The sequence below is a fragment of the Phyllostomus hastatus genome, unplaced genomic scaffold (assembly GCF_019186645.2).
Source record: "Phyllostomus hastatus isolate PE091 unplaced genomic scaffold, TTU_PhHast_1.1 phas_contig_254, whole genome shotgun sequence".
Lineage (NCBI taxonomy): Eukaryota > Metazoa > Chordata > Mammalia > Chiroptera > Phyllostomidae > Phyllostomus > Phyllostomus hastatus.
The window spans coordinates 21,819,624-21,845,855 of NW_025333810.1; the positions used below are offsets into that span (position 1 = coordinate 21,819,624).

Genomic DNA, 26,232 nt, shown 5'->3' on the forward strand with positions numbered 1-26,232 from the left:
GAAGCTCGTGCAAGAGAACGTGGTCAACTGCAGTGATTAAAATCCTGTGGAGTCAGATAAACTGACCCCCTACTGAGTCCCTGCTCTACAGTGACAAGTTACACAACCCCAAGCAGCCATATTTCACCTCTCTGGGCCCCAGCCTTCTTGGTCCACTGTGGGGAGGAGGGCAGGTGTGGGAGGGGAGGGAGAAAACCTTGCCTCCCTGGAACTTTGTAGAATCAAATTAAATAAAATATGTGAAGTGCTTAGCCTGGGACCTGATGAAAAGTAAATATTCAATAAACAGTATCTAAAAAAGGTGAGCCCAAAGCGCTAATTTATTCAGAGACATGAAGGATTAAGTAGACAATTTATTTAAATAAAGCTAAGGGCAAGGAAAAAGTTTATGCACAAAAGTCCCACTAGGTTTTTTATTTCTTTTGGCCCCAAATATTGTTTTCTTTACTCTATAAAGCTTAAAAATCTAGTAGCACAATGTCTAGGGGTATCATATTTGGAGGTTTTCCTGAAAAGAAAAGTAAGATAGAACACTTTTTTAATCAACATAAATTGGAGAGAAATGCTGCCTGTGAATGTCGAGGTTGGCATCAAAGCAACATAAATTATAGAAATCCTCTTTTTGCCAAGTTTCAGCTCCAGGAAGGAAGTTATGAGAAATCACTTAAACTCTTCATCACTAGATTTTAAAATTTAATGGAGATGAAAGAATTGACAACATAGAGTGGCCACAGAGGCCTTGCAGAAAAGCCGGGCGTATCACCTGAATGGAGTGAGTGAAAGGCCTCCCCACCTGCTCCAGTCACAAGTCTCTTCTGTTGACACACACCCCAAGGCGGGGAGGAGAGCAATGGGCCAGAAATGGGCAACTGCCCTCTGCTGCCTTCACCAAGCAAAGCCAAGATGGAAGGCTGTTTGGCTACCCTTGTGATAGTTTATAGCCCTCATTCTTTGTGGGCCACCTAGAGTCATCCCCTCCTCCTTCCTTAGGACCAAAATAGTACCTACTTTGAAGTGGATGGGTGGGCATGTGACCCACTTCTGGACAATGAGGTGCCAGGAGGCTTCCTCAGGGCAGTTGTGAAAGGATATTTTTTGCTTCAATGATGGCAAGGAAGCAGAGAAAATACCTCTCCCCTGTGATGTCCTTGCTCCCAGCTGCTGAGTACAGTTGTGTAATGCTTGGAATTACAGGGCCTATCTCAGGGTCATGAGAGAACTAGAAAGACACCGACCTTAACCTATGACACTGTCAAGTTCTTGTCCCCACTGCAGCCACTACCCTCCCCTGGACTTCTGGTTACAAGCAAATGTAAACTATTTGTCAGGCATTCTGTTTCTTGCAAATAGAAGTATCAGTAATTGACACAGTATATACAAATAAATTCCGATTGTCAATAATTTAGCTTCAGGGACCTTGGAGCACACTATAGTTGTAAATATAGTTGGCCCTCCATATCCATGGGTTCTATATTTATGAATTCAAAGGACTGAATCAAAAATATTTGAAAAACTACTATTTGTTGCTTATTTGTACTAGATAGTTAGGCCTACACTGGCAGTTGCATGTGTACTAAACTATTTTTCCTTGTCAATATTCCCTAAACAATACAGAATAACAACAATTTATATAACATCTACATTGTATATAGTACTATAAGTAATCTAGAGATGATTTAGAGTACACAAGAAGATAGGCATAGGTTATATGCAAATACTGTGCATTTTGTGTATGGGACTTGAGCTTCCATGTAGTGTGGTATTTGCTGGGGTCCTGACACCAACCCCCATGGATACTGATGGCTGACTCTGTGCCACAACATCTGTAAGGAGGGGGAGGGAGATGGCTTCAGATCACTCCCCCAGAGAGTGAAAAAGAAATGTTAAGGAGACAGATAAACCAAATTTAGTTATTCACTGATTTGTTCAAGTATTTTTTGAGTTTATATTATTTGACAGGCACTGTGCTTTGGGGAATACTTTGAGGTAGACAAAGGCTCCGCTTTCATGTACTTCATAAATAAACTTATGAAAAAGATGAATACTGAATAGCAAGATAAATTTTGGGGACAAAGACAGTTCTGGGTTTGGGGAATAGTTTACAACTTTGCTCTTTCCTTTCAACTCCAGCAGTCCCTTTACCGAAAAATGAAACAGATCCAGCATTGGACAGAAACTCCTGATGAGATACATGAAACTCTGAAATACAAAAATATAATAAATTATAAACATCTTTCATCTACAAAAGATGGTCATGGCAAGGTGAATGTACTAAAATAGAAATGTGGTTCTGACAGAATGTTTTTTGAAAAGAAAATAATTAAAGACAGGAATACCACACTAGACCAAAATTATGACTGCCTTTTATATAGTAATATATAACATATATAATATATAGCAAGAATTAAAGAATTATACCATTAAGAATAGTATACAGATATATAAATACAATATAACAAGAAAATAAAATTACCCAACTCCCTCATTTTCTTATTCTAAAGTTATTAATCTGCCTGTATGTTTATCCATACCTTTCATCCTCAGAAGAACTAGTGTTCCTGATCCTACAAGAAGCCCAAACTCCCTTCTGTGCTCTGGATTCCAACCTTTTCAAAGCCTGTACTCCTTCAATTAGCCTCTCTCCACTGCCCCATAAATCTGTCCCTTTATTCTGGTTAGTCTCACCAGTGTGGAGCAATAATCTAACATTTCTAGCATTTTCTATCTGTAAAGGAATTCTTCTAAAACCTCGTCTCTCTTAAAGAATTGACTGAGTCATTTCTCACTACCAATTTCCTCTTTAATCTCAATAAAAACCAGATTTTATCCCATCCATTCCCTTGGAACTGCCTTTGTCAAAGTCACCGGGAGCCTTTGTGTCACCTTATTCTCTATGCTCATTCTCATCATACTGGATCTCAGCAGCATTTGACATAACTGGGCATTCTTTCTATGAGGTTGAGCCATATGAAATTTCTGCATTTGTAGGTTGAAAGTGACTTAGGCAATAACATTTGGCTCAATAGAATAGTAATACTTTACTAACCTCCATGATACCAGTGTGCAGGGTTTTATTCCTGCCTCAGTATCTCTTCCTGATCAATCTCATCCCTACCTTCATCACCTTTGTCTGACTCTGTCATAAGCCCTATTTCCTACCCTTGCTACAGTCTCCCTCCTGGTGATCTCATCTGTTCATATGATTTAACTAGCTTCTTTGTGCTGATGTCTCATATTTATATCATCTGTTTCCTTTCCTATGAGGTCCAGATACATATATGCAACGACCTACTCACCATCTACTTTTGATACCTAATAAGCATCTCAAACTTCACATGGCCAAAAGAGAATCCTTGTCTTTACCTTAACATGCTCTTCTCCTAGTATTCTTCATCACAGGAAGGGCACCATGGCATTGCCAATACTCAGGCACAAAGACTGGCAGTCATTCTGGATTCTTGCCTTTTCTATTTCCTCCCATACCTAATCTATAGAAAGTTATTTTGCTTTTACCTCCAAAACAATAGCACATCCATCCATTCATTTCCATTTATAGTACCAATAGCCTAGGACAGGGTTCCTCAACGTTGGCACTATTGACTTTTTGGGCTGCATCAGTTTTCATTGTGCAGGGATGTACTGTGCACTGTCTGGTGCTTAGCACCATCCCTGTCCTCTACCTATTAGGTGCCAGTAGCATCCCAGTTCCCAACTGTAACATCCAAAAATGTCCCCAGGCATTGCCAAATAAGCCCCAGGGCCGAGTAGCCCCTGGCTGAGAACCACCGCTCTGGAGCAATCTGCCACCGCCTCTCACCTGGATAACCGGGAGAGCCAACCCAGCAGACCGTCTCGCTTCTACTTTGGACCCCCTACGTGCAATTCTGCACATGCTAGTAAGACAAGTTGTTTTTAAGTCATAAATAAATTCAAGTCATTTTCCTGATTAAAACATTTTACTCAGAAAAAAAAAACAAATTCTGTATATGGTCACAGCTATTGCTCACACATCTGATTTCATCTCACACAGTTCACCAGGTTCCAGCCCCACCATTCCTCGGGCATTCCAGGCTTGTCACCTTCTAAGATCCTTCGACCTTGTTCTCCCCTCAGTCTGGAATACTTCTCTTACCAACTCAGATCACCACTTAAATGTCTCCTCCTAAGAAAGCAGGTCACAGACAATTTATTTAAAAGATCCTGTGTCCTACCACTCCTAGTTGTGCTCTGTGACATTTTCTTCTCAGCCTTTTCACCCACTAGGATTATCTCATTCATTTATTTGTTTACATGTTTATTGTCTGCAGATCCCTGGTAGACTGCGAGCTCTGTGAGTTCAAGGAGCGCTATAAAAGCATTATCTTTCTTGTTCACCACAGAACTCTTAGTGTATATTATTTGTTGATCAAATGACTAGATGAAAACTTCAAACAATTGATTTTATATTAATGCAAGTTTGAATCACATTATGGGTGATAGTCACAGTTGGATGAGTCAGCAATCAACTGTAAGACCTTTGGTAATGTTGTAATAAAGTAATAGTAAATCTTAGCTATATGTCTCTATTAGGTAATCTTCTGGTTCTAAAATTTATCTGATAGCTCCTCAAATCATTTGATTTTACCACATTCCATCTGTGTATAAAATAGAATCTTGACACCCTTCCTGTCCTTTGTAGAAAGTTGTCAGAATTTTCCATGGTGAAGGGTACAAGGTATTTCAATAACTGACTTTCTTTGTTTTCCTTATCACAAAGTTTCCAAAAAAAAACATAAATGGAGTCAAAATGTCTTGTGTGGAGCCTGCTGAGATCCTCTAATAATAGTAATCCTCTAATAATAGCTATCTCAGGATAAATCTACAATGTAAATGAAGCATTCACCTAAAAAATTACCTTTGACTGAGTATACCTCTGGTTGTTCAGTATGGTAAGCTCAAAGATATAGTCAGCATAACAACCCTTCACCAAACATTTGTAGAAAGCCTACTATGTGCCGGGAAGTGTTCTGGGGTTTGTGATAATTGCACTAATCATTTCTTCTGCAACTGTAATCTGATGTTTAGATTATCCAGTGCATTTTTTATTCCAGATATTGTATTTTTCCATTTTAAAATTTACATTTGTTTACTTTTTGTCATTTTCATCTCTCTGCTGATATTCTTCATCTGTTCTTATGACCATGCTTTATGTTCTTACATATACTTACAATAACTGCTATAAAGTTAATTTTTTAATTCCAACATCTGGATTTTCTTGAGGTTTATATGCACTGAAGAATTTTAAACAGAAAAATTATATACTCTGAATTATGTGTGTGTGTGTGTGTATTTAAAGTACTACTCTGGTTGCCATGTAGTAAGTGAATCTTAGGGGTATGAATATCAAAGAATGGGCACCATTTATGAAGATAACATTATAGTCAGATGAGGGATGATGATTGTTTGGTTTTGGGTGGTAGGTAGCACTCTTGTGGAGGACAGGGTTCTGACAGCTGGAAGGAACACTTTTTATAATTACTCCACCCAGAATAGATACCTTTTGTAATCAGTTAGCCTACAGGAATTACTTTTCTCTTATTAGCACAGATTTGCACATCTGTATACATAAGACCTTGCAATGGAGTAATAGCTGCAAAAATACCATTTTGGGTCTGATGGGTTCAGACAACGAAGTTTAATGAGATGCCTAAAAATAGCATTTTCAGTAGCTTAAGTTCTAATGAGCAATAAAGGCCAAAGGATGGTCTTAGCATTACTTTAAAGCAGTGGTTCTCAACTGGGGACATATTTACCCACCGGGAGGAGGGGTGATATTCAGCATTATCTGGAAACAGTTTGTGATTGTCAAGATCAGTGAGGAGTGGGGTGCTACTGGCATCTAGTGGATAGAGGCCAGGAATGCTGCAAAACATTCTACAAATACCCAAGACAGGCCCCTATGAAAAAGTAGTATCCTTTCCAAAACTCTACAACGCCTGTTGAGAAGCCCAGCCTTAAAAATTATTAATTTATAAGATCAGGAAACCCTTAATATCTAAAATCTAATTTTATGTTCGGACTCATAAGTCTGTCTCCCCATGACCCGATGTTAAGGAAACTTGGTTCATGGTGTATGCTTTTCTAATTCCAGTAAAGTATAGTGCCTTACAGTGTTAATAAGGCAGAGAATTGTTTCATTAGAAGGTGATCGCTTTAACATGCTTAAAAACAAGTCCTAGGCTTAAATATAAAGTCCTGATTTTTACTCTTAAACCTGTGTCTATTTTGCAGTTTCCATATTAAGTTCTCTCAGAAAGTGTAAATCCATTACTAGAGATATTTCGTTGCATGGAACTGAAAAAAAAAAAACAACACGTGAAATTCTGAGCTTTGGGTGCCCTCAAGTTAGCATTTTAAACCCTGCTGCTCTTATAGTACCAGCCTGCCCCCTTGCTTTGAAGATTACTGCTGCCATCTTCGAGAAGAGCTGCATACCTCTGCACCAGGCCAACAGGTAACGCAGCAGGTTCAGACCTGCTGCCCTGTGTCCCTAAGCACAACTCTAAACTCAAGGAACACACCGCTCATTCGAATGTGGGCGGAGCGGGATGTAAGGGGCGCCCCAAAGCCCCGCGGCCGCACTGCAACTGGGGGTTGGAGGGGGCGGTCCGGGCGGCTGGCGCAGGCGCTGGCCTCCCGGCGCACCCCAAACCCAGCGCCCAACCTCCGCGGCCGGGAGGAGGGCTCGCCAGCTGCGGCCGCCAGGGCCCGCCCCTTCGCCTTCCCGAGCGGGCGGACGAGCGGGCGGCGCGGGGAGGCGGGGCGCGGCGGCCTCGGAGCTGGCAGAAGCTCGGGGGAACATGGCGGCGGAGGAGGCGGCGGTCCCGGCGCTCTCCAGCGGCGGCAGCGGCGTGGGCACGGGGGCCCCGTCGGGCACCGTCCCTGTGCTCTTCTGTTTCTCGGTCTTCGCGCGGCCCTCGTCCGTGCCCCACGGCGCCGGCTACGAGCTGCTCATCCAGAAGTTCCTCAGCCTGTACGGCGACCAGCTCGACATGCACCGCAAATTCGTGGTGCAGCTCTTTGCTGAGGAGTGGGGCCAGTACGTGGACCTGCCCAAGGGTTTCGCGGTGAGCGAGCGCTGCAAGGTGCGCCTTGTGCCGCTGCAGATCCAGGTGGGTCCTGCAAGAGGGCCGCGCGCCCCGCCGCCCCTCCCAGTCCCCGTGCGTCGCTGTCACCGCCGCACTCCTCAGGTGCCCCGCGCCGCGCGGACGCCGGGCCCCGAGCTCCTCGCAGGCTTGGAAGGGTCGCTCTCTATCGCCTGCGCTGGGGACAGCCCAGAGAACGTGTCCGTCCAAAGGTGACGGTCACCGGCTGTCCTCGGACGAGGCGGGGGCGTGGGCCTCCCAGCTGGTGGCGGCGCGCGCGAACGACCCCACGTGTGTGGTCCACAGCCGCCTGCCTCCGCTTTGTGTGCCCGGAGCAAGTCCTTCCTCCTGCGTAACCAAAGGGCTGTGCTATAGAGGCTGTGGTTTTATTAGGGGCGATGCAGAACTGGGGTGGAGGAAGAGGTTATGGACAGTATTGGCCTTAGGGTTTGTTCCCCGGAGTTGTGTTCACCACTTGATGGAACCCAAAACTTAGGGAGTCAGACCCTTTCCCCCTCCTCTTCCCAACTTTCAGTTTCTTGACCTTAAATTTCCACTAACCTAAAGTAAAATAACCATTTGCTTAAGCTCTTCCTAGTAGCTGTCAACTAAATCATTTAAAAAGTCATTTGACTCCAGGACTGTAGTGCCCTCTTAATACTAACTTTAGCTAGACCAGGATTTCCTGGTCGTGCTGGCTGAGAAAGTTATTCCTGAGGATTTTTTATAGCTTTTTAATATTTTTTAAAAAGCCGTAGTCTAATAAAGCAGCAGGTCAGTCTCCTGTCCTTTTTTTTTTTTTTTTTAATGCTCAGAGGATTCACTAGAGGATTTACATTAAAAGAAAAAACAAAAAACAACAACCATAAAGTATTGGTACTACACCAACATTTTTCCTTTAGTGGAGAAACTGGTAAGCCATTTCTTCGGAAGACCAAACTGAAATGTGGGATTCCAGGTTCGAAGTGTTGTTTTCTCAGGATCACTCTCCAGCTGGTTTATTTTTCAGTTACAGCCAGCTATGGAATTGGTCGTGTTTCCTATCATCCCAGCACCCATACCAAAAGCATCCAAAGCAGGTACTTTAACCTGGATAAAGTTCCTGTTCTCAGAGGAGAAAGGCTTTAAGGGTCCATTGTCCACCCCTGCAGAGCCTAGAGGAAGGCAGGTGGTCTCTGATGCCCAGCTGTCTGGGTGGAGAATTGGAGGATTGTGGTTCCTGGGTGTTAATTAATCCCCATTTATGTCTTCACGAGTTTACATGGCAGTTAGAAAAATAGTCACTGGGGTGTCTGATCATTATGTTGTACCCCTGAAACTAATATAACAGTGTATGTCACAACTATAATTGAAAAATAAATTTGAAATAAAAATTAAACTATAATTTTTTAAAAAAGAGTTTTCATGGCTGCCACCTCTCTGCAGCCTTCCTTGTCAGTCTATTTAGATTACTGCTGCCAAAATACCTAAGAAGTTGGATGCACCTTTGAAAAATCCATTAATAAAGGCGAGAATCCAAATACGAGCTGAGGAGGTCTGGAGCTGTTCTGAGGATGCAGACTGTTTTGTGATGGTTTCAGTGATTTCCTGTGGTGGTTGGGAGGGAGGGTGGGCTGTTACCTAATAAGATGTAATACCAAACTAGTGTACCCCGCCCCACTGCCATTCAAGACTCCCCCCAAGATAGAATTTTTTTTATTTTGAAAAATTCAAGGCCTTGGTCTGATAACTTTTTAATTAAACATCCTCATATGTGTATACTTGAAATGTCTCGTACATTATCAAAAGGCATTGTATAATTAAGGTCACTTGTGGATTTTGAAATATTTTGCTTGGTATAGGAGATAACATAATTTTTGTGGTTATGTTTAAAATAATAATAACTCTACTCTTTTTTATCCTTTAAAAAATTGTTTTCACTAAATAGCCCAAGAATTCTTAAGTATCTGCTACATAATACTTTCTATATTTTTAAATATTGAAACATTTTTATATTACCTTCTGTTAGTAATCATAATATTTTGACTTCTTCAGCCAGGTGCCTTGAAAATAGGGAATGTGGAGGGATACACATACATACATAAATGCCTGTAACACTTCCCACATATACGAGGGAAGACCAAAAAACCCCAGAATTTATTTATAAAAAAGTTGTGTATTTATTCTTACACGTTTAAACTGCAGTCCCCTTCAAAGTCCTCTCCTTTGATGCAGTACACCTATCGGATGTTTTTTCCACTGCTTAAAACAGTTTTGAACTCGTCGATTTTGATACCTTTTTGTACTTGTGCCATTTTTTGTTTCACCTCCTCCATGTTGGCCAAATGTTTTCTTTTGAGGACTTTTTTCATAGGGGGAAACAAAAAAAAATCGCTCTGGTGAGATCAGGTGAATAGGGAGGGAGGAGCAGGGGAGTTATGCCATTTCTGGTCAAAAACTGCTGAACACTCAGCCCCATGTAGACAGGTGCACTTGTTAAGTCACTCATTGTGAAATGGGCAAATGCATTGAAAGAGTCTCCAGAAAAAAAAATCACTGAAACCAAATACAGCCTCTCACAACAATGCCAGCTGGTACACTGATACAGATGGGTTCCTAGAACCCCTGGCAGGGGAAGCCTGTACTACAAGGGGTCCACCCTCCAGAAGATAATTCCAGGGTTTGGGGGGGTTCCCACTTCATATTTATACACTTGATACTTGTTTCTATCTATATGAGAAGATACAGATACACACACTCTCAGAAGAAAAGTGAAACTATTTCCTTTCATGGCTGTTTTACATACTTTTTTAGAACACAGCTGTATAATCCTAGAGACATGGACCATTTATGGCTAGACAAGGTCATATTGTTCATTCCACAAACATCTGAGTGGCAGCTGTAACCGCCTCGCAGGTGAATGCAGACATGAATAAGACCCAAGTCTTCTTACCTAATCTATTTTGCAAAAGAGCAGAATGTACAGGGAACTGCTCAAGGCTCCGTAGTAATGGTGGAGATAGCAAAGCATGCTAAGGTTCTTCCTTACAGCTGACCGTAGAATTCTGAACATATCAACAGAATGGAAAATAGGCCACAAACTTAAGCTTGTCGTATCATTTGTTTTGATGGTGTTTATTGTTCTTTGGAATAGATGTCCATCACTTAGAAAGACTCAGGGTAGTCATGCTACTGGGGTGCTAGGCCCCTTCTCCAGGGGCAGGGACAAAGAGCCTAAGTTTAGCCACATGTTGGCCAGTGCTTAAGTAATATGACTTGTTATTTCTCCAGACGTAGGCCTCAGAACTTCTGTGGCCCTGGCTCACATACTGTATGTTCTAGAATGTATTCTCCATTTACATAGGGGTCTGAGTTTGCTTTCCTGCTTGTTCTGACTGCCATTGCTAGTGACCTTGTAAAACAGTAGTTGCCAGTTGCTCCCTGTTTGGTTAGCAGTTGTAGGCAGACTTTAACACCCCTATTGCCAATAGTAGGCTGTAGTAACTTTTTAATGTTGTCTTTTCTGAAATATTTTGTTACAGGCTGCTGAAGAGAGCTGTTATTTCAAGCATGGTTTATGTGTCTTTAGCTTCGTCAGAATGTTTGAAGTCTAAGGAATTTTGAGATGTGGGGGAAGAAATGTAAATGAGAGGATTATGTGGTAGGAATTTGGGTCATTTTTATGACTTACAAGTTTTAATTTTCCAAAAGGCAGTTCCCACGTTTTAACTAATAGAAACATTCATCTCTGGAAACTCATGTAAATTTGGTGTCATACCAACACCGTTGTGTTTTCCAGCTTGTCCCCAGGGAAGGCGGAGCCCCAGTAGAAGAGAGGAAGAAATGGCCCTGGTGAAGACGCCAGCGAGAGGATTTTGTCTCTGCACATAGAAGGGAAGGCTCTGACAGTTTTGTGTGGGCAGAGATAAGAGCTTCCCTGGGAAGGTTATTTTGACCTTTTCCTGAGATGGTTAATTAGGAAGGGATTAAGCTCCAGCTTTCACTATTTTGGAAGTTTATTACCACTGTTATTATTTTAAACACAGGCATGGACGTTTCATAGCTCGACGAGACCCCAGAGTTCGTGGTGGGAAGGGAGCAAAGGCAGAGTTTATAAAGAAGAGGAAAAGGAGTCTGCTCCCCTTGGGCTTGCTAGTGTGATGGTGTGGTTTTGATTAGGGAACATTTACCATGGGAGTGTGTTGGAGGAGCACATAGAAATATTCTTTTGCAGCCTAAATGGAAAAGACCAAAACCTGTTTTGCCAGAAACAGATCATGTAATGGTAAGTCTTTTGGTGACATTTGGAAATCTACTCTATGAATCATTTTCTCAATTCTGCAGGTTATGTTAACAAGTTGGGCAATATTTGTGGCTCTGTGTGTGTGTATTTCTTAATGGATCTTGGTAATAAATGATACTTTTAACCTCATTTCAGAAAAAAGTTTTTTAATGTGCTGAACTTCAGAGTATAGTGTATGTTTCCTATATGAGGTATATCACAATGGCCTAATATATTTATTGGTTGATTACATGCAGCTCATTTAATCTTGAAATAACCGTGTGAGGTAGAGAGTCTTCTCTTCTTGCATTGTTATGGATTAATAAACTGCCATTTGGCAATCACAGTGGATTTGCCTAATTTCATATCATTGAAATGAGTGAAGTTGAGATTTGGACTCAGATTCCAATGTCCACGAGGGTGTGTGTGCCGTGCAGGGAGCCTTGTCACCCAGGCAGTCACATCACATAGACCTCTGTTTGAAGTGAGCTCATATGGGAGCAAGGTCTTACTGTAGCTGATGAGCAGATTTCCTTGGAAACACTCCTGAGGGAAATAATGATCCCCTCCGTCCCCTTCTGGACCCCAAGTAGATTGTGCCTATTTTGTGACTATGAAAGACTGCCAAAATTTTGAAAACATCACATTTACAATTCCAAACTGCGTTCCTAAAGATACAAATTTTACTCGCTGTGGTAGTTCACAGGGGGGCTGTGTAACAAAGTACCACCAACGTAGTGGCTTATACAACAGAAGTATAGTTCCTCGCAGTTCCGCAGGCTAGAGATCAGGGTTGGTTCTTCTGAGGGCTGTGAAGATAGTCCCCTGCCTGTCTCCTGGCTTTGGGGATTCTTTGGCACTCCTTGGCATCACTTGGCTTCCAGACACTTCACCCTGATCTCTGCCTTCTGGTTCACAAGGCCTCTCAGTCCAAATTTGCCCTTTTTTATAAGGATGTCAGTTGTGTTAGACTAGGCACCTGCGCTACTCCATGTTAACTGATTATATTTTCAGTGACTCTGTTTCAAAATAAAGTCACTTTCTGAAGTACTGGGGTTAGGAATTCAACATATGAATTTTGGGGGACTCAATTCAACATTATGACATTCACCGTGTATTACTTCTAGGGAGAGAACAGAACTGGTGCACAACTCATCACTGAGCAAGGCCAGTCACCCTGTATGTGCCTGTGCTGAGTAACGGGGGACGGAGCAAGGCGGGGGCAGATTCCTTGCGGAGCAGAAGCCATTGTTCAAAAATGGAGCTCAGACAACAGTGTGGTGTTTGGGGGCAGGGGTAGGGTGTGGAGGTGGAAGAGGGCATGAGGGGGATAAATGGTAATGGGAAAAAATAGAGTAAAAAATGTAAAAAGTACAAACAAACATGATCTAAGCAATTGAGAATTTTAACACTAAAGATCTGGTGGCATTAAGAAAGAAAACAAAACAAGAGAAAATAGAGCACATGGTCGTGAGGCAGGATGAACACTGCCATGATCACGGTAATGATGGGACTTGGGGTGGGAAGGCTGTTGAATACGAAAGGTCAGACCCCAGCTATGACAGTTCTTAAGAAAGTGGACAAAGCATTTATACTAGAAGTTGATCTCTTAAACCCTTGCTTGAGGAAGCCATTGGCTGTGATCATCTCTTTGTATTTAAATATGTGTATTGAAATATATATTATTTATGCATGTATATGTTATAGGGATATATGTAGATATACAGTAGATATGTGAAGCTGTGTGTATATACACACCTATTTTTTTAGATGTGATTCTTCATGCTTCTTGAGTGCATTTATCTGTAATGCTGCACTTCTGCTTATGAAGGCATTTGGTCAAGTCCTCTTTTGTTTTGCTGTCTTGTGGTTGCAAGATGTAAATGTTTGACTATAAGCAGCATTTGTAGTTGTCTATAAGGTTTTAAGAGAAATTCATGAGTCCCTGAATTACAGTCAGTGTGTGATTTAACAAAAGCCTTTGGAATTCATGTGGATTTGGGGTGGGTTGATGGTTGGTTGGTCACGGTTAAAGTTTTTCAGGGTTGGTTTTGTTTGTTTTGTTTGTTTGTTTGTTTGTTTGTAGCCTCAAAGCCTCTTTCTTGGCTTGTAAGGTGTGGAGGTTATTCATAAAGTACCATCTTTCCCCCTAACTACTATATAGCCTAGGGAGATCTTTAGTTTTTGTTCTTGTTTTTCAAAACAAACTTTTTATTTTAGAATAGTGTTAGATTTACAGCAAAGATAGCACGGAGAGCTCCTGTATACCCGTGTCGACTGTGGCTTCCCCCCATGACTGTGGCACATTTGTCACAAATGAGGAACTGATATTAGTGCATTGACTGAACTGCACGCTTTATTTACATTTCACTAGCTTCTCCCTGTTGCCCTTTTTCTGTTCCAGGACCCGATCCAGGATGCTAATTACATTTAGTTGCCATGTCTCCTTAGTCTTCTCTGGGCTCTGACAGCTTCCCAGACTTTCATCGTCTTTGATGACCTTGACACTTTTGAGGAGTACTGGTCAGATATTTTGGTACACTGTACCTCAGTTTTGGTCTATCTTATTTTTTTTTCCTCATGCTTAGACTGGAGTTGTGGAATTTTGAGAGGAAGACTATGAAGGTCGTTCTCACATTATATCAAGGCCACATACTAGCAACATGACATCACCGGTTACCTTCATCTGTTCATCTGGTTGGGGTGGTGTCTGCTGGGTGTTTCCATAGGACGGTCACCCTCCTCCCTCTGTGCTGTCCTCTGAGGAAAGAAACTAAGTGCAGGTCACATTCAAGGGAATGTCAAGAGTTAAACTCCAACTCCCTGAGAGGAGACTGTGGGCATTTTTGGTCACTAAGTTATAACCGCTCATCTGTGCACAAAATGTGCCTTGCCACCTTATCCCTTTGGTTTCTTTCTTTGTTTATGAAGGTTTATCGATGATGAGTTCCTAACCTAGAAGGGTTTTGCAGAGCGGCGATGATTTTAGGGCTGCATTTTCTGACCTCAGTCTCTGTCTAATATGACATGTTTTTGACGAGGTCCCCTGCCCAGAACAGGACACCTCACCACCGGAAGGAACAGGAACCCCAGTAAACCACAACTCTGAATATTTAGGATTTCTGGGTAGATAAGGATTTATTTCTTCAAGCATCCAAAATAGGTTTGAACATTTTGACCATTTTATATTGTAGTCCTGAAATGTTAATATAATTTAACATTTTCTTAATGGGTGTGCTAAAATGATGTTGTCCCAATTTATAAGTTTTATACACCTTGTTCCTCATTCATTAGAGGTTTGGATTATAGAACAAGTTAAGTTTTGATCTGCTTTTAATGCATATGAATCTTTTTTCTGTCAGCTCTCATTTCGTACAGTTGTCAGTTTGCCTGTCTGCAGCAGTTTGCCTTTGCATTTGCTGTTCAGAACCGTCTGTGAATTTAGAATGCAGACAACCAAACCTATTAGGAATGTGTAGAGTTAATCAATACAGTCTGAGGTAAGATCTGCGAGAGTCTGGAGATCTAAGCAGGTGTAAACCGTGTTAGTGCACCGCTCTCCAACACAATTATGCAACTGCCAGGAGCTGACTCTGCGTGCTTGTTGGTTTTCCCTGTGGTGGAGTGGCGAGGTTGGCTGGGGTGCCTTGCTGTGATTTGAAATGGGCCGGTTGCAGGTAAACTGCTTTCCATAGTGAGCCGTAAACACATTGCAAATGACTGAGGAGGATTTATTGTGGTTCAAATATACAAGAAAAAAATGTATAGATTTAGAGCCTTTGTAACCAAGATTTAATGTTTACTGAGAATTTAAAATATATAGACATAAAAAATGATTCTTTTTAAAATGGCCCCCTAAGTATATGTGTGTGTGTGTGTGTGCACGCACGCATATAATTCATTGCTTTTAAAAAGTGACTAAAATGATGGCATAATACTTCCATTAAAATTTTAAGGAAGCAGCCAAAGATAGAATATATAATTTCAGATGCTTGAATATTTATTTTAATAATACTTTATTGGCAAAGTAGAAACACCCTGTACATAGTGTTCGAATTACAGAAGGTGCTCGTTCCGACGTGCACTTGGTGTTGCACTGCACGTGGTTCATTCGTGCACGTGTGTGGAGTTGATGCCAGAGGGAGACTAAAGTGCCAGAGTCCCTCAGACCAGGACACAGATGAGTAAAGTGAAAGCCGATGAGAGCAGTCATACTGTTAGGGATAAAAGATTTCTTTTAATGGTTCACTCAGTTCCTGTAGTAATTGCTTGCTGAGGGATGCTGTGCACAGAGGCACTGAGGCAGTCTAAGGCCAGGCTGGTGGTGAAGCCACCACCGTGTACTTGGGGCACAGGTTCCTGTAGAAAACTAGTCGTGATTATCAGCTTCGGGTGGTTTTAGAGAGAGTAAAACAGGCGAATTCGAGGGGAGGCCTGGGGGTGACTAGGAAGAGTAATGGTGTGGGTTCATTCCGGACCAGGCTGCAACTGTTACAGAGCTTTCTGTAACTTGAGAAGGTGGAAAGGAAAGCACTATGGACTTGTAAGAATCCAGAGAGGTTAAACCCTTGTTTTCAGTAGTGATTTTCACTTGCTGGTAGATTCACGTTGAGCCCCAGTTGTTAGAGTAACAAACGACAGCAATGCAGAGCCCGGCAATCTAGTACCCGATTTTCACCTAAGTCATGGCTTTCCTGGTTTTGATAAATATGTTTCAGAACACAGACATCAAATTTATGTCTGCCCATTTAACAGCGGTGATGTGCTTGGCATCACTTCATTGCAGTGTCTGTGAACTCATTAGTTATTCTCACTAATAGCATCACGATGTTTCTGTCTTGGTGAGTAATTCTGGATTTGTTTTATGTTCCACGGTCTCCCCTACAGATTATTTTAAATTTTACTTTGTACTTGTGAGCAATGCCATCATCAAGTTTTTTACTGTTGTAACACTTGTTTTTATTATAAAAGTAATACATATTTTTAAATAGCATTCAGGGAATGTTTTTGAAATAGCACTTTGAAACTATAAGAAAGGTATAAAGAGAAAATATTAATGATACCCCTGACTATTAACTACCTATTATTTTCATATATTTGCTTCCACTGTTAATTCACATTTTTTACATTATTGAAATACTGTTGAACAGTGCTCTGTTTTTTAATCCTAACATTAGAGTATATGCATTTCTTTTTAGGTGGTTTAAATTTTTTGAGAACATATATACATATGCTATTTTAATTAGCTAAAAAATGTTTTGTCATGTGAGTGTGTTAAAATGTGTGAAGTCATTTCTGTATTGCTGGCCCTGGGTTTATTTCTAATTTTCACTATTAAAAGCAATTCAGTGATCATCTTTGTGGATAACTTTTTTCCTGTAATTTAAGTTATTTCTTTTGGGTAATAGGTGTAGAAATTTACTTACTGGGTCAAACGATAGGAACAGTTTTCTTTCTTTATTGGCCTCCATTGAAAACAAATATCATTGTATAATGAGTGCTAAATCACTTTTTTCTTTTCTTTTTTTCTCAGCTTACTACCCTGGGAAATCTCACACCGTCGAGCACTGTGTTTTTCTGCTGTGATATGCAAGAAAGGTTCAGACCGGCCATCAAGTATTTTGGGGATATCATTAGTGTGGGACAAAGACTAGTATGTTTGTTTATTTTTTCCTACTTACTAAGTGTTAGCTATATCATATATACATGCAAATGTGTATGGCTAATTATCTGTGGGTTTTTTTGTTTATGTGTGTGTGTTTTTTTTATTTTTCAGTTACAAGGGGCTCGGATTTTAGGAATTCCAGTTATTGTAACAGAGCAGTACCCTAAAGGTCTTGGAAGTACTGTCCAAGAAATTGATTTAACAGGTGTAAAACTGGTCCTTCCAAAGACCAAGTTTTCAATGGTACTTCCAGAAGTAGAAGCAGCATTAGCAGAGATTCCTGGAGTCAGGAGTGTTGTGTTATTTGGAGTAGAGGTAAGTGCCTTTTGTTACATTTGGATATATCATTTGTAGAAAACTTGATCCCAGAATGCATTTTTGTGTACAGAGTACTGTGGTACAGGTGACATCTGCCAGAGGTGTCCCACCTTCTGGTGTCTGTGGGCCACACTGGAAGAAGAAGAGTTGTCCTGGGCCACACAGTGAATACACAAACACTAACAAAAACTGATGAGCAAAAACAAGGTTTTAAGTAAATTTATGATTTTGTGTTGGGCCACATTCATAAGCCATCCCGGGCCAAGGATTGAACACTCCTGGTAGATGGTAATCATGACGAAAAATAGCCACCATTTATTAAGTGTTGGTTATTTGCATGGCACTGATCTAAAGTTTCTATGTATTCATTAAACTCTCGTAGCAACCCTCTGAGCTAAGTATCTTGGTCTCATATTAACAGATGAGGAAACTAAAGCAGAGATGCTATAGTTAAGGGATGGAGCTGGGTTTCAGCCTAGGTTGATGAATTTTTGAGTCTTTACTTTTAATCATTACTTTTGGAACACATTTTCACTGAAAGCATTATTTTTATTTGTGTTGTAAGATTTTACCTTGGGTCATATGTTTGCTCTAGAAAAATCTTAGAAATCATGTAGTTCATTGTCACTGACATTTGAAACACATATGTAACTTTTTCAAGGAAAAAATACTCATGGTTTCCTAATGCTGATTAAAATGATTTTTTGTTTTTTTTTGGACATGTGCAAATAGCATGTGTGTTTATTCATATCTTTTCAATAACGAACTAAATTTTTTAAAGATTTTATTTATTTATGTTTAGACAGAGGGGAATGGAAGGAGAAAGTGAGGGAAAGAAACATCAATGTGTGGTTGCCTCTCACATGCCCCCTACTGCACACCTGGCCCACAACCCAGGCATGTGCCCTGACTGGGAATCAAACCAGCAACACTTTGGTTCGCAGGCCCGAACTCCGTCCTCTGAGCCACACCAGCCAGGGCTAAAATTTTTAAAGAATTTTAAAAACTACAGAAACAGTGAAATCCAAATAAAATTAATTTAATACACTTTTGATGTTTCCACAGTAAGTTTTAACAGCAAAAAGCAGTTTCAGGTTTACGTATACATGTAAATATCTCAATAATGACCATGGAGAGTGAAGCACATTTGTATAAATGTCACACCAAATGCTGTTGCTGACTTTTGCACTTTTTGCTTGCTCATCATTATCAGACCTCATGCCTAATGAAAATCGTCTTTGGGCAGTTCTCCAGTGCTAATTTTAATGAGATGTCAGTTGATAATTCTCCAGAGCTCTCTTGTCATATAAGGATAAGGTCGGCATCATGGCCTTAACTGAAATCTGCTTTCATTTGCTGCATAATCCAGTTATTGGTAGAGCAAGTTTTTACTCTGTGTTTTCCGCTAATGATACATAAGTTAGTCCTAAGAAAGATGGAACCTATATAATACATTTGCTGGTGATATATACTGGGTATTTTTTGCCTGTGTCACAAGTTATTTTTCACTTGACCTACCTTTACTCCTGGCTGCCTTGTAACCACTCAGTTTTCCCACTGCTTTCTCAGTCTGCAGTACTGCAGACTCATTCTTTGTGTTACGAACTTGGTGTGAATTCAGAAATAAACATAACTGTGAGTGGCATCAAAACTGAGTGGTAGTCATCAGTTGTATGAAGGCCATCCAGATGACACAGAAGAAAATCTTTTAGAAATTTCTCACAGAACTCTAAGAATGTGGCCAAGGATCCTCATATGGGAAACGTTGATGTAATCCAATTCCTGACTTGACAAAGTAGAAACCAAAGCCAGAGATGCTGTTTATACTCAAGATCACCTAACAAATTATAGGCAACACTAGGTGGAGGACAGCATTGTTAGACCTGTAGTGCTCTCCCTGCTTTGTTGTGTGGTTGCACATTTGTAAGATATTTGAGTTTACTGTGCTGTTATGTACGATTTCTTGATTTCCTCCTAGACTCATGTGTGCATTCAGCAAACAGCTCTGGAGCTCGTGGGCCGAGGTATTGAGGTTCATATCGTTGCCGACGCCACCTCATCGAGAAGCATGATGGACAGGATGTTTGCTCTCGAGGTAACTGTCCCGCTGCAAAGTAAATCATTTACCAAGTTTTCCCAATAAGTTTGAGGAGCATTGAATATTTAACAGCAATGAAAGACTTACCTCTCAAATTTGAGCTTGGCTGGACAGTGTCAGATTCACTGATTTCTGGGGTCTGGCCTGTGAGTTGACCCACCTTTGAGGTCTCACTGCCATGTCCTGTTTTACATCGATCTCTCCTTAGATTTACATCACTTGTGACGCCAAGAGGTTCTTTGTAACTTTGCTATAGTTTTGTGCATGAACTAAGAGGAATTCCAGTAAGTTTAATCCAGGCCATGTAGAGATTTGCAAATTAAAAATAGCTCACCAAGGTTTAACTTAACTAAGGTCTTGCCAAACCTGGGGTATAGTGGGCCTGGTTCAGCCTCATATTAGGTTTCCCCAGACTTGAATTCCTGGGGACAGGAAGTATGTCTGACTGGATACCACTCACATAGAGTTTTCCGTGCCTCTCTGCACTAGAGTGCCACCATGTATATCACAGAATTGGGGAGTCAATGATTTTTTGTCAATCTTGCATCACAGTGGTCATACTTAGGCATTTCCAATTCTAAGACCGTTGAAAAGCAATCTAGCACACAGTCCTTTGAAACATTCACTCCATATTGTAGAGATTGTCCCTCTCTTACTCTTTCCTTCCCTCACTTCCCTCACTCCTTCCCTCCCCCGTCTCATGTTTAATTCCAATTCTATAATAATTTTTACAGTAATGTACATGTGGATTGAGTTGCCAAGTTCTTTAACCGACCATACCTTTCTCTGTAGGATTGCTAAATCATCTGGGTGGCCTACAGCCTTCCCCCAGGCGGTGGGGCAGGGCAGATGAGAAAGAGTCAGAGGAGGGAGAAGGGTCAGCGGGGCGGGCTGGCGCAGACGCAGGCGGGGAGCTAGCTGGCAGCAGCGTTTGTTCTAAGGCCTGATGGGCCATCCCTTCACTGTTTTATTCCTGGAGGAGTGAGTCCTGTTTTGGGATTACAAGTGGAAATAGTTATAAAATTTTGTTTAACTATTTTTAAAGCCCATTGGGTTCTCTGGTAGTTAGGTACTAAGTGTTGCCTTTTCAGATTTCCTTAGTAATCTGAGCTTAAACACTTTCGCTGTCAGATGCTCACAGCCTTTTCCCTCTGTGGACATTTATCTTTCTGGCAATGCTGAGGTCTGGAACTTGAAGTGTTTCCAAGAACGTGAAAACTAAAAACATACAAGGAGCAAAAACCTTCCTTGCTTGTAAAGACATTTCAAGGACCTTTGTTCTACAGTCATGTAAGTTTCTTAGACATGTTATTATGGCATTTATTACAGAAGATTTTTATTATTGGCCATTCCATCTTCTCAGGAGATTCAAAATAAAACCCCAGCTATTTACCACCTGAACCCCATTCCTTGAGAGGTAGTCGGTAATCTCAGTGGTTAGGAGTCCAGGCACTGGAGAACTAATACGGGCTCAAATGCAGGTTCTGGTATTTTGTAAATTTGTGTCCTTGGACAGGTTATCTCATATCTGTGCCCCAGATGGCTCACTGGTGAAATGGAAATAATCTTCACTACATGGGAGGATTTTTGTGAGGAGTAAACGAGATAACATATTGGTGGCACCTGGTACAGTGCCTGACAAGTAATCACAAGTGTCAGCTGCTGCTTTTAGTTTTATGGTGGTGGTTCTTTGTTGTTGTCTTCATAAAGTCTTATCAGAAAGGTACAAGCATGTGTTAGCTTGCAAGACCCAGAGGGGACGCGTCCTGAGAAGTGTGAAGGAGGGAAGGGAAGAGTACGGTCTGGGGAGGAGCAGAAAGCGAGCAGCATGGCCTTGGATTAAAGTGAGGAGGTTGGAAGGGAAGAAAGAATCGGGTTCGGTGATGATGGGGGAGATGTGCTACACTTCGGATTTCTTTTTCTTAGTTTGAATTTGATATAGAGGTATTTCAGTTTGTCCCTAAATTATTGGGGAAAATGTTAATTTTTATTATGACTAGGAAAGTTGAATAGCAGTCTGCCAGCCCCCCTTCTTCTCTGTTCCTTTAGAACACAACTACTGGGGTAATTCCTGGGAGCACCTACACTGCCTGTTAAGATTATTATATAAGGTTTGTAGTTGCCATCACTAAAACTTCTTTGCCAGGTCTGTGTTGTGTACTTTATTCAACAGAAACTCTTGAGCTCCTACTATCTGTTAGGCATCGTTTCTTTCAACAAATAATTGTAGTTATGCAAAATAACATAGAATAAAACCCTTTCTTGAAGTTGATGTCTTTGTACTTCTAGGGAGTTATTAATGTTGCTTAGAAATTTAATGGGTTTGTCCTTCTGCTCTCTCTGAGGCTGTCCAGGCTTTGTGGTCTTGCATTTTTGTTTGTGGGTCAGACGAATCGTTCCTTTCCTTTGGCCTAGCTGGACTGTTGTCGCAAGTGTAAGGGAAGAATTTGGGGAAAGTACTAGCCATGTACCCACGTGCAATTAAAACAGCTAGAGTTTTAATTGGCCCTATTTAAGCCAGGAGAGAAAGTGCGTTTGGGAGCAGTGTTGTAGGCGTCTCGTAGCTCAGGGAAGAAAGCAGGAACCTGCCCCTGGCTGGAAAAGCTGCTGCTGTTTTCTCCCTGCTCGGCCCCCTTTTGGGTTGGGGCTGCGCAGGCACCGTGGGAAGGTCCAGGAGCCTGATCTAATAACTTTGCATTTGACTGAGCCATGCCTTCCCCTACTCAGATTGTTGGCTTGGTTTTGAATCCAATCAATATTGGCCATATGTCAGTCTTAAAGGTAAGTAATATTGGGTAGGTGCTAAGTAATATTGGGTAGGTTTTAGTTTTTACTAAAGTGTGTTTCTGTGCCTGGAGCATCCCAGCCTCACCCACCACCGTGCCTAGAACACACTGGGCCGGTCAGCAGAGCCCTAGGGGACACGGGCCTTTTCAGATTTCTTCCACAGTCCCGGGAACAGCTTTCTGTCCTTCCTGCCTCACTAAGGAACTCAAAAGGTTAGACAACTGATTTTTGTTGGCATTTTGGTTTCTGAAGCACTTCCACTGCCATCGGACGTGTGTGATTTGGATTCAGGCTGGACATTGAAAGTCCATTGATTCAGCGATGAGCAGTAAGGAAGGCAGGACAGGCCAGTCAGCTGGCTGGGGAGGGCAAGAGCTGGGTTTGAGTGACTGGACATACACAGCCAAGCTGCAACTAGTCTTACATGTATTCCCTGCCCTTCTGTCGGAAGCAGGCTGACAGTCCTTTGAGATTTTTTTTTAATCCTCTCCTGAGGATCTTGTAGAGACAGAGGAATGGAGAAGGGAGAGGGAGATAGAGAGAAACATCAGTGGGAGAGAGAAACATCCATGCCCTGACTAGGGATCAAACCCACAACCCCAGTATGCATCCTGACCGGGAATCGAACCTGCATCCTTTGGGTATACAGGACAGTGCTCCAACCAACTGAGCCACCTGGCCAGGGCGTAGTCCAGGGCACAGTCCTTTGAGATTTCTAAGGGTTTTGATATGGTATCATAAGTTGACTGAAAAGCAAGGAAGAGGAAATTCATTTCCAAAAGTCTTTTAAAAACTCAGGAGATAATGCCCAACATATAGGGCACTGGCAGCCTTGCTTTTTTCTTCCTCTTCCCTACATTTTTCCTGGCTGTTTTTTGATTTCTTGAGAGTTCTGGTCATCTGTTCTGTACTCCCTGCTGTCTGGTTGTCCAAGCTTGCTTTCTCATAAATAGGCATGGCTCATACTTCCTTCTGTGTCCTTGGGAACAAAAAGAAAGGGCTGCCAGTGGGAAGCCTGGGCCTGTGGCTCTCCAACCATCTGAGGAAGATTTGCTTTTGCTCACAGGGATGTCCTGGCTATTCAAGTAACTCCTTTCTGATGAGAGACTGACCTGGGTCTTTTCCTCTGACTTGCCTAGAAATTTTTCTAACCACCTCATCTTCCATGGTTCTTAGATTTTGTTGTTTGTTTGATTTTTTTCATAGGGTTTGTGATAACAAATACATCCAAAAAATGAATCTCTACTCCAGAATTCTCTTCTAACTTCCCTCCTCCTTTCCCCCTTCCCCCATCCCATTTTCTCCACTTTCTCTTCTTTGCCTTCTTCCCTCCCTCTCTTCTCTCCCTCCTTCCTCCACTCTCTTCCTCCTCCCCCTCCTTAAATTTCTGTCCTTAGTTCTTTATGATGATTCCACTGGAACAATTTGGCAAGGACGTTCTTTGACCTGTCAGTGAAATTACACAACCTTAACTTATATACTCTGCTTTAGGGATTCTAAAAAGTCAATGATGGTGGCAGCAGTAGTGGTTCTGTTACCATCCTGGGGCACGTTCTTAAACCTCACGTGTAGCTCTTCTACCACCGGTCATTTCTTACTTGGTGGAAGGACACACATGCTACATACCACATGTCTGCAGACACAGAAAAGAAATGAAAATCATTGTTTTACAGTCATTAGCCTTGATTTCCTGTCTCTCCCTGGCTAACTGTTTTCTTTTCCTTGTTTCTATCCCATAGTACTAATGTTGGGAACAATCCCAACAGGTGTGTGATGTCGTTAGTTTGAAGTCTGTCTCTGTCACTGAGTTTGATAGTATGGCTAGGGACCGTGGTTCTAATAGAGAATACTAATTGTTGTGTCCCAGCATGCTTTTTGCTGTTTTTGCATGGTGTTTCTTCTCATGCTTACATCTTGATTTGTCTTTGTCTTTTTTTCTTAAAGCGTCTTGCTCGAACTGGGATCATCGTGACCACCAGCGAGGCTGTTCTGCTACAGCTGGTGGCCGATAAAGACCATCCAAAGTTCAAGGAAGTCCAGAACCTAATTAAGGCGAGTGCTCCAGAGTCGGGTCTGCTCTCCAAAGTATAGGACATTTGAAGGACGTATGCTACTCACCATCAGGCAACAGGACTGTAAGCCCGGACAAGCTCTTGTCTCTACTAGAATTAAAATGTTAAGTCAAAACTTGGCTCTTTTTTTGCGCCTCTTAGTAAAATTTAACCAGTTAGACCATTTGGGTACCAGCATTTAGTTACAGATGTCAAAGGCTTCAGGTGCTGCTTATCGTCTTTCTTTCTCATGCGTTTTTATTTATTAAAAACATGATAACAGAGGTGCCTGTTCTGTCTGTACTGTATACATTGACCATAACTTCCCACAGTGCACACTCGTGAAGTTTTCCTCAATTGTGCACTGTAAAGAAGAAGATGTATTGGTAACAGTGTGACCTTTGTGTTATTGTAACATGTGCATTAAAACATTAAGGGATTCAGTGCTTGTACTTTACAGATTGGTTGATTGAAATGGGATTATTATATGAGATTGAAAAGCAGGGCTTTGTTTCACGTTACCCCTTCCCATCATAATGCAGTCGACTTACTCATTGAGTGAATTACATCATCTAAGAAGACGAAATTATGTAATGAATAATTATATCTTTCTTGATCATACTGATTTCCTTATTCTGGTCACCGTCACTCATTCTCTGTTAATGTTCTCTTCTCTAGTTGAATCTTCTGGAGAGACTTGTTGGGTCCCTGTGTTGATTTTGTGAACAGGTGGGAAGATCTGCGTGTCATGTAATTGCAGGAGGGCTGTTTCAAAGTCTATGAAGAGTTACTGTAGTCGAATATCTTTAGAAAAATCTTGACTGTATCTTCTAATATATATATAAGAATTAGCAAAAAGATAAAGGCTGGATAAAATGTAGTTATAAATGTCCATATTTTTGTTTGGTATTTTCTCCACCTATCCTTCAATTATAAAGGCACCAGTAATGATGTGGTAGTGTTAATTTTGTAGTCATTGCTATCCTTCAATAAATTTATTTTCATTAAATACTTAGAGGGTTTTAAAACTTTTTAATATTATGTGAAATATGGAACATTGCTGTCTTTTATATTAAAGTCATTAAAGAAAAGGTATTATGTGAATGAAATTGTTTTGTCCCCACAACCCAGCTCTGTGAGTACTATTCCAGGGATTCTAAAGGTGTAAAAATGTTTGACATTTATCATCTTTCAACCCATGGGAATTTTCAAAGAAGGAAACTTCTTTGCAGGTAGGGGGTAAATGGATTTTACCGAAGGGCCTTCTGTATGATTTAAGAGCAGTAAAAATGTCTAGCATCTTTTTTGTGGTGTGTTTAAATATTTTTTTCCAGCAACCTTGTGTGTCAAAAAGAAGTACCAAAGGTTTCTCCACATTTTAAAGTAGTTTTTAATAAATTTAATTTAGTGCCTTTCAAACTTTAATATGAATATAGATCACCTGGGCGATCTGGCTAACCTGCTGACTCTGGTTCAGTCAGGCCTGGAGTCTGGCCCGACACTTTGCATCTCCAGTAGAAGGCTGGTCTCCACCCATGCTGTTCAGAAGGGACCACACTTTGAGTAGCAGGGATTAGTAACAACACCTGTTTCCCTTGCAGCACCAGGCCCTTCATTTCTCATGAAATGCCACCACAGTGAAGCCTTTTCAGAGCTAAACCCAAGTTTGTGACCCTGAGTTAGTTTTCTATGGCCACAATCACAAATCACCACAAACGCAGTGACTTAAAACAACACATATTTAGCATCTGACAGCTCTGTGGGTTAGCAGACTGAATGGGTCTCACTGGGTTGAAGTCTTTCCCACTAGAGGATAAGCTCCTGGAAAGCAGGGCCTGTACAGTTCCTATAGTCATTCTGGAAACATGTGAGAACCTAGTGAGTTCTAAATACTGTGCTGTGTGTTTCAGGTAAAACCAAATGCCCTT

The 26,232-nt window shown here is 41.4% G+C and overlaps 1 protein-coding gene across 1 annotated transcript; it reads left to right on the forward strand.

The window, feature by feature from the left end:
- Nucleotides 1-6,783: 6,783 nt before the first annotated feature.
- Nucleotides 6,784-25,395, forward strand: ISOC1 (isochorismatase domain containing 1). The gene is made up of 5 exons (XM_045838167.1): nt 6,784-7,151; nt 16,919-17,038; nt 17,162-17,365; nt 19,347-19,463; nt 24,198-25,395. The coding sequence occupies exons 1-5, from the start codon at nt 6,840-6,842 to the stop codon at nt 24,342-24,344; spliced, it is 900 nt and encodes a 299-aa protein (XP_045694123.1). The 5' UTR covers nt 6,784-6,839; the 3' UTR covers nt 24,345-25,395.
- Nucleotides 25,396-26,232: the final 837 nt, after the last annotated feature.

What these genes read in the sequence shown, in the direction of transcription:
- ISOC1 (XM_045838167.1), top strand. Translation starts at nt 6,840, where the DNA reads ATGGCGGCGGAGGAGGCGGCGGTCCCGGCGCTCTCCAGCGGCGGCAGC. An exon ending in TTGTGCCGCTGCAGATCCAG is followed by an intron (nt 7,152 to 16,918) that starts GTGGGTCCTGCA and finishes TTTTTTTCTCAG; the next exon opens with CTTACTACCCTGGGAAATCT. An exon ending in TTGTGTTATTTGGAGTAGAG is followed by an intron (nt 17,366 to 19,346) that starts GTAAGTGCCTTT and finishes ATTTCCTCCTAG; the next exon opens with ACTCATGTGTGCATTCAGCA.